This window comes from Nanorana parkeri, unplaced genomic scaffold (genome assembly GCF_000935625.1).
Source record: "Nanorana parkeri isolate BGI_ZX_2015 unplaced genomic scaffold, ASM93562v1 scaffold56, whole genome shotgun sequence".
Lineage (NCBI taxonomy): Eukaryota > Metazoa > Chordata > Amphibia > Anura > Dicroglossidae > Nanorana > Nanorana parkeri.
The window spans coordinates 2428147-2436625 of NW_017306324.1; the positions used below are offsets into that span (position 1 = coordinate 2428147).

The 8479-nt window shown below is 46.0% G+C and overlaps 1 protein-coding gene across 1 annotated transcript in view; it reads left to right on the forward strand.

Moving 5' to 3' along the window:
- Nucleotides 1-8479, forward strand: part of TADA3 (transcriptional adaptor 3) — a 10746-nt gene that overhangs the window by 739 nt on the left and 1528 nt on the right. Inside the window, exons 2-8 of the mRNA XM_018576118.1 lie at nt 455-677; nt 1482-1732; nt 2967-3072; nt 4613-4754; nt 5636-5739; nt 6272-6372; nt 7551-7736. Of these exons, the coding sequence (XP_018431620.1) occupies nt 471-677; nt 1482-1732; nt 2967-3072; nt 4613-4754; nt 5636-5739; nt 6272-6372; nt 7551-7736 (1097 nt within the window). The 5' untranslated portion in view covers nt 455-470. The remainder of the gene's footprint in view (nt 1-454; nt 678-1481; nt 1733-2966; nt 3073-4612; nt 4755-5635; nt 5740-6271; nt 6373-7550; nt 7737-8479) is intronic.

An 8479-nucleotide genomic window follows, 5' to 3' on the forward strand; every position in this document is an offset into this window, starting at 1 on the left:
ATCTCCTTTGCAATGCCCCCCCTTCCTAGAAGAATCAGAATCCTGATCCAATTTACTAAATCTAGTTGGTGGGGGGTTGCATGCGCCATGTTCCTCTAAAACAATGGTGGGATTGATGAAGGTTGGAATGTTAAAGTGTATCTATCAAACAAAATTGTAACTCTGTTGCAGATTACCAGTCCTTGGATGTGGTAGTTGCATTAGTTTGACCTTTTCAGGCTTCTTTTTTCACCTGGTGATCCTGCCAGTAACACACTGCCTGTCCAGGGGTGGAGGTGCAGGGTTGTCACCCTAAGACAGGCAGTATGTTAGGTCTACAGAGCATGTAGATACTTCCATTGCACACCACACTGGTATCCACCCTAGTATGCAGGGTGCTTAATAGGGATGTGTGTGGGCTTGACTGCCATGCTACGTTGATTTTAAAACATCCATGTTGGACTTTGTTTTGCAGTGTGCCAATTGATAGGATGAATGAGTTAAAGGATTGCCCGCTGCAGTTCCATGAGTTCAAATCTGTGGATCACGTCAAGCTTTGCCCCAGGTACACCGCGGTGCTGTCCCGCTCCGAGGACGATGGCATCGGCATTGAAGAGCTGGACACCCTTCAGCTGGAACTGGAAACACTCCTGTCCTCAGCAAGTCGGCGACTACGTGTGCTGGAAGCGGAGACACAGGTGAGCCTGAGTTAAATTGGGAGTGCTTTCTGTGTCCTATTGTGTAGATTTCCCTTCCTGTCCGATAACCATAACAGGAATTGAGAGGAAATCCCTCCAAATTGTGGGTAATCCCTGGTGGTCAGCAGAGTCACCAGTACTAGTGTCCCCACTGAAAGATTTCCCACCTATCCCTGTTCTGGTGACAACCCAACATTTGGGTTTTTCTTTCACAGTCCCCAGGACAAATAGAGAGGGGGAATCTCCCTAATGGGGACACAGAGAGCAGTAAAAACCTGACAGGAGTTCTAATCCCATTCCACTAAAGTTGAGATCTCCTCCTTGTGTCATTAAGGCCAGATTTTTTTTATTTTATTTTTTTAGATTATATCTGACTGTGTCCCCACTGGAAAGTATCCCCCTTACTTCCTGTCCCCATGACAAGGTGTGATAAAAGCAGGAAGTGATGGGACATCTCTCTGATGCAGACAGGGACATGTGTTTAGCGGCATGGTTAAGGGTTAAAAGGTTTTTTTATTGTTCTCTGTGTCTTCCTGTCCTGGTGACACCTACACCTTCTCATTTCTTCTCAGGGTGTCTCCACAAGGAGGGTGCAAATGTTGGCAGAGGCGCTCAATCTTACCCACTTTATTATTACCAAGAACTAAAAAAAAGGCTTTGCCCCAACTTTTGTCTCTTTGCCCCAAATGGGTCCACTCGGGGGGAGCAGCGGGCCCTGCCAGAACAAGCGTGGAGTATACAGCGAGCATTGTAGCCTGCTGGGGTATCTGGTTCTTACACAGAATGTTGATTTCTTCATTGTAGATCCTGACAGATTGGCAGGACAAGAAGGGAGACCGGAGGTTTCTGAAGCTCGGAGGAAAGGAACACGAACCCGGCACGCCCGTCAAACACAAACCCAAGAAGCCAAAGCTCGAAGGAAAGGGAAGTCATGCATCGGGGCAAGGCCCAGGAAGACCCAAGTCCAAGAACGTACAGCCAAAGATCCAGGAATACGAATTCAACGACGACCCAGTGGACGTACCCAGGATTCCCAAAAATGACGCCCCAAATAGGTACACTGACCAATCAGCTGCAATTCATCATCTAACCGTTCTTTACATCCCTGATCACTTACTGCAGAGCAAGGGACATGAAACACAAAGGTTGTACTCTGCCTGTCTGTTACCGGTATATGCATTCAAAGTGTAATGAGAGCAACAAACAAAGAGTCTGAGAGTCCAAAAACGTATAATATTCGCATTGGTTCATAAACGACAGCACAGAACAGCCAACGCGTTTCGGGGGCTCAGAACTTCTGAATCTTCAGGGTTAGAAACAGATGCGTACACGCATTAAATCCTGAATTTGGCTCATTTAATATTGGGGTGTATCAACTTCATATCAAATTATATATGTAACCATGTTTATAAACATCGAGATACAAATTACATAACTAGATTCATAAAGGCCGATGTAAACTCATCTATACATTTTTTATTATTATTATTATTACATAGTATTTATATAGCGCCAACAGTATACATAAATATAAGAAGCTTGGGAAGAATTATTAAAATAGAGAACATTCGTTTGTAACCAATAATAATGATAGGAAGATGATGATGATTATTTAGAAATGGATGCAATAACATTTTTATTTTTATATACCGTATATACTCGAGTATAAGCCGAGATTTTCAGCCCATTTTTTTGGCTGAAAAGTGCCCCCCTCGAAAACCCCAAACAGATCAGAGACACACGACATACATGAATATTGTGATGTTCTGCAGATTCATAAAAAGTTCTGGCAGTGTGTCAGAAAGCCAGAATCCACATTAAAGGAGAACTATTGGGTTAAGGCTTTTCCCCATAGTTATCCTTAGGGTAACGGGAGGACACCCAAGGCTCAGTATACCGTGAGCTGTAGCTCGCGGTATACTGAGACGCCGCAGCGGATCCTACCCCCCCCCCCCCCCCCCCCCCCCCCCCAATAATAATAATCTTGAAGTGAATGGCATTGTGGGTGAAATATAAACAAACATGAATTGCAAATACATGTCACTTTTTTATAAAGTAGAACTCCATTTAAAAAAACAAAAACCTTAACCTCTACCCCTGCACTGCAAGGGTTAACTTACCGGTCCCTGCAGCCACTTTTTCCCCCGGGCTCCAGCGGTCTAGGGACCGTGGCATCATAACGTCTAATGCAGCTGCATTGGATAGGAAGAGCGGAGTGCCTGCAGAGAAAACAGTCTTATCTCGGCATCACACTGAAATTCACAGACCATGTTCTATCTCGCCTCACAGGTTTTGGGCTTCGGTGGAACCGTATTGTGCTGACATAACTACAGAAGAGATCAAAGTGCTAGAAGACCTCCTGAAGACTCCAGAGGATGAGGCGGACTACTACAAAGTAGGATCATGCATACATGTACATGTAGGGAGTTTACGAATGGCAGTCTTTAAAAGAGAACTATGGGGTAACCTTTTTATCCCCTAGTTCTCTTTAGGGTCATGCTAACCTCATCCCGTGACCCAAAGCTCAGTATATGGCAAGCTACAGCTCGCGGTATACTGAGAACGCTGCAGCTGAGACGGATCCCGACAATGCTGTTGAGATCCACCCAGCTGTGTGAATGACAGCTGGCTCTGCCTATCTAGAGGCAGAACCAGCTGTGCCTGCCCCCTCCCCCGTCCATTCCTCCAGTCAGTGCTGGAGGATCGGAGCGGTGACTGACAGTCAGAGAGCGACGGTATGTGTTCGCTGACTTCCCGATCAATAGAGCCGACCTGTGACAGGCCGGCTTGAATTATGGGGATGTGTTTTTCACTCGCCTCATAGTTCTCCTTTGAAATGGAATTATTTGGAGGGATCTCCTTCTGCTACGGGTTTAAACCCCATTTATCTGATAGGGTTGTTACCCTGAAGCACGTCAGCGTTGGCAGGACATTTAATGGATATATATTAGGGATGCCCTGATACCATTTTTTTCCAGACCAAGTACGAGTACGATATTTTTCTTAAAGTGACATTAAACCCTCAGATTTTTTAACATAAACCAATACTGTAATGTGCGCCTTACTGTAATCCATGGTAGTTTACCTTCTCTTTGCTGCTCTTCCTTTTAAATCCTCATGTCTTCTCATGCTTGGGGAGAACTTCCCTTTGCAGCTGAGTGCCTCTTCCTGTAGTGCTGGCTCAGGTTGTGAACCTACACACAGACACCATGTATCCATTCCAGAGACAAGGCAGTCTGCTGCAAAACAAGTTCTGCCCAGCATGAGAACAGATACAGATTTAAAAGGAAGAGCAGCAAAGAGAAGGGAAACAACCATGGATGACAGTAAGGCACACATTATAGTATTGTTTTATGTTAAAAAAATCTGAGGGTTTAATGTCACTTTAAGTACTAGCAGATACCAATTACCAATACATTTTTTTTTTTTTTTAGTGTCATGTGAAACATTTTTTCAAAACAATACAGAGTAATGGTTTTAGGACAGTGGTGGAGTGCCAAGGCCTGGTCTCAGCTGGTAGTTCTGCCACTGACTCCACACTGTAGAGGGACTACAAATCTCAATAATACATTATACAGCAATGCAGAATACCCCCAGCTATAGAGGACTATAATATGAAGCTGCATACTCTTTGCTGTTCCGTAGTGGCGACTGGCTTGTGCGGGGTCTCGCCAGGGTCCGGTGGGTCTCACGGGCAGTGAGGTTCCACAGTGAGGAGGAGGCACTGCGGTTCACAGGAAGGCTGCTGAGGTCCCCAGTAATCATGGGACCTCAGGCAGCTGCTTCAGTTTAAAAATTTTAAGTGCCAGTATCGGCGTTTAGTATCGGGTCATTTCCACGTGCACTTGTGTGAATGCCCAGTATCGGCACTGGTATTGGTGCATCCTTATGTTCGCATCTCTAAACGTTGTTGCCATCTGTCCCATTCATTTCAGATCCCCCCTCTGGGGAAGCACTATTCCCAGCGATGGGCCCAGGAGGATCTGCAGGAGGAGCAGAAAGATGGAGCCAGAGCTTCCATGGCTGCAGAAAAAAAAAAGGGGGCCCTGGGGCCACTGACTGAACTGGACTCCAAAGGTAACTATGGCCTAATCTGTGACTAGATGAGTGCTGCTGGAAACATGGAGCTATAGAATGGAGGGAAGGGGAGGAGACGGGGGGATCGGCGCTATATGCATGTCTATAGGCAGTGTGCGTGTATACTGTAGCTGTATACATATTAATGTGGACCTTTCGGTAACTGTCTCTGTACTAATATAAGGTCGTGAATAGATGTACAGCGTGTGATTATTTTTCACTATCAGTGTTATACTGACACTGTGCACGTTATCATTACATTACGTCTTGTCTCCACATACCGTGTTTCCCCGAAAATAAGACACTGTCTTATATTTTTTTTGGCTAAAAAAAACACACTAGGTCTTATTTTCTTTTTTAATGTACAACAATCCAAAGTTAATGCAAATCCAAATTAAATAATCCAAAATGGCAAAGAATAGGGTGATCAGGGCAATCAGGGGTGCCATACCTTTCCAAGAGCAATTTGGTAACCAGAATGAGCGAAGCGCACTTTCACTATAGATTCCTCACAGGCGGAGTGCATTTGGTATCACTCCACCTGTGACAGGAGCCGGCGCTATAGAGGAAGCATCGGCTTATGTGGCTCTGCTCCCTCCGCTGCCGCCTCGCTTCCTCTAGCGCTGGTTTAGTTGGCACCGCTGATTCTCTCCCGCGGCTCTTTAAGTTCCCCCTTATGCCACCACCGGCCCTGGGAATGGTCACAACTAGGTCTTATTTTCGGGGTAGGTCTTATATTTTAGCAATTCCCAAAAATGGTACCAGGTCCTAATTTCGGGGTAGGTCTTATTTTCGGGGAAACGGGGTATTCATGGTTCCATTGTAAGATCACAGACTGATACTTCTGAGAAAAAATATGGTCCCCTCTTGTATGTTTCTAGATGTTGACTCGCTGCTGAAGAAATCTGAATCCCAGCATGACCAGCCAGAGGACGGCTGCCCGTTCGGTCATTTGACGCAGCGTCTGTTGCAGGCTCTTGTCGAGGTAATGTAGAGATGTCTTTGCAGCTTGCTGACTGATCCCGTAGAGCTGAGCAAGATCAGTAAGGACTGATGCACATGGCTGCAAGACGCAGTGTTTTTACTTGTGCTGCGTTCAGTTGCGTAAAATTGGAGTAGAAATATTCGCGTCCACAGTCCTGCGTATGGACTATTTTACGCTGTACATAATTTAACGTTTGTAAGTGTACAGTCAACTGGAGTAAACCGCCGCCTGCATCCTAGCAACGAAGGGCACTAGGCCGCAGTAGCCATCAAGCATCCTTTGTTGATAGGATGCAGGTGGCTACTGCTGCCTAATGTCCTTTTATTCATTGGATGCAGAAGTCTATTGCCGTCTAGTGTCCTTTGTTGCTAAAGTCTGCAGGTGGCAGCCTGCCCTATCCAGTTCCGCAGGTCTGACCAATTCTCTTACTGCTGTTTTAAGAGGGTTACCGGAACAATACAAAGGTGACCCAGCTGCAGTACATATTAAACATTGTGCAGAATATCGTTTGATGTTTCTTATTTTCTTTTAGGAAAATATCATTTCGCCAATTGAAGATTCCCCAATTCCCGAGAAGGAATCGGGTACGGATGGAGCCAGCACCTCCCCGCGAAGTCAAATGAAACCTTTTAGGTAATTGAAATATATATAGAGCATGTGACTATATTGGTGTGAGGGTCACGCCGTTCCATACTGATATTTTAAGTAGTAATAAACTCTACATTTGTTTTCAATACGGAATCCAGATCAAACAGATCTACATCACCCAGCAAAGTATTTTCTTTACATTTTTGCCCAAACACTTAATCATCATGTTTCTGAACAGCTCCAACTCCCTCAGCGCAACATCCCTGAACCTTCAGTCCAGTACAAGATCACAAGGGACAGCACAGTCTGCAGCAGCCTCCATCTACTAGCTTGGAGACTTCCATTGTAAGTGATTTCATCAGCATTTGAAATAGCTGAAGAACCTTTTGACTTTAATATCACATTAAACTAGGGATTCACCGGTACTAGTATCAGTGCTGATACCGAGTATTTAGGCAAGTGTACTCCTACTCGCTCAAATGCTCCCGATACCGGAACTTCAGGTATCAGGAAGCCGGGCGGCGAGTCATTACATGCTGCTCGGCTTCTTGATTGGCTGAAAAGCTGGCTCCATGCTCCCTCGCCACTTGGTGATGAGGCAGCACGGAGCCGGCTTCCCAGCCAATCGGGACGCTGGGCGGCAAGTCATTACCTGCCTCCCCAGCTTCCTGATTGGCCAAAAAGTCGGCTCAATGCTTCCTCATCACCTTGTGACGGCTAATGTGGAAGTCGGACGGCGAGTCATTACACGCTGTCCGGATTCAGGCTAATCGGGCTTCCTTAATGGGACGTCCGGTATCGGTATTCGGTAATTAATTAATTCAGAGTAACGAAAGAAAAATAACAGTACTCGATACCGAAAAACCGGTATGGCTGCATCCCTACTATAAACCCCATGCATCTTTTATGTCTTAAATAGAGCAGGTATTGGTTATGACCTTTGTAGATTTATTTTGTGCTGTCTGTGTACTGTTGGGAAGGCTCTGGAGATTCACCAGGAAGTGAAAGGTAATCTCTCCAAAATGAGGGTGACTTCCCTTCTTTAGCTGTCCCCAAAACAGGTGTTCCCATTGGAAGATTTCACTTTGCTTCCTGTTCTGGTGACAGCTGTAAAATATTGGATTTCCCTTCACTATTGTGATACGTCACCAGGGCCAATAGTGGTGGTGAACCTACCACAACAATAAAGGAGCAGACTGTGATATGACTGTTCTATGTTACAGTGCTCCACATACCAAGTCTTTGGAGATCCGGATCAAAGAGGAGTTAATAGCCCAGGGCCTGCTGGAGTCTGAGGATCGGCCGGCTGAGGATTCGGAAGACGAAGTGTTGGCAGAGCTAAGGAAGAGGCAAGCCGAGCTGAAGGCCCTCAGCGCCCACAACCGGGCTAAGAAATTGGAGCTGCTGAGGTGAGAGCAAAAACATCAGCATACAGATTTATTGCTAACTGTGGAGGCAGCCGTCGTGAAACTGGTACAGCCAAAGCAAGTAACATTGGGGGGCACCCAGTCACTGTACTGCTGTTCATTCTGAGCCCAAGTGAAAGAACACCTCCCAGGCACCCTTTAGCCATGCATGCTTTACGTAGGAAGCTGGGCACTGAGTTGTGCAGACTATAGCTATACAGTCTGCTGATCAATTGCTTGAATACATTCTCTCAGCCCTGCCTATGGAACCATAATCAAGCAACAAGGCTGCACAGCTATAATCTGCACCGTCCAGTGACCAGCAGGGAGGATAAAGCTTGCCTAAAGGGATGCCAGTGTTGTGTTATTTCACTCAGGCTTATCATAACTACACTATTCGTAAAACAATCACAGAGCTGTGCATTCTGCGAACATCTGATTTTTGGATGTGCACCACATGATGGCCACTAGATGGAGCCGAGGATCACAGGAAATTCCTAATTATATCTCTGCCCCATCTAGTGGCCATGATGAGTGCGAATCTAAAAGTCAGATGGCTGAACAGCTCTGCAGACAGTTTTATAAATAAGCCCCTTGAGGTCTCTGCTCAGTGGCATCATTAGGGGGGTGCAGCCCGCACCCGGGTGACACCAAAATGACGGTCATGGACCGAGAGCCCGACAGTTGCACGAGAGAGGAGGGGACCCAGGTGAACGTTCTCTCTCCCTCTCTTTCTTGTGCGTGAT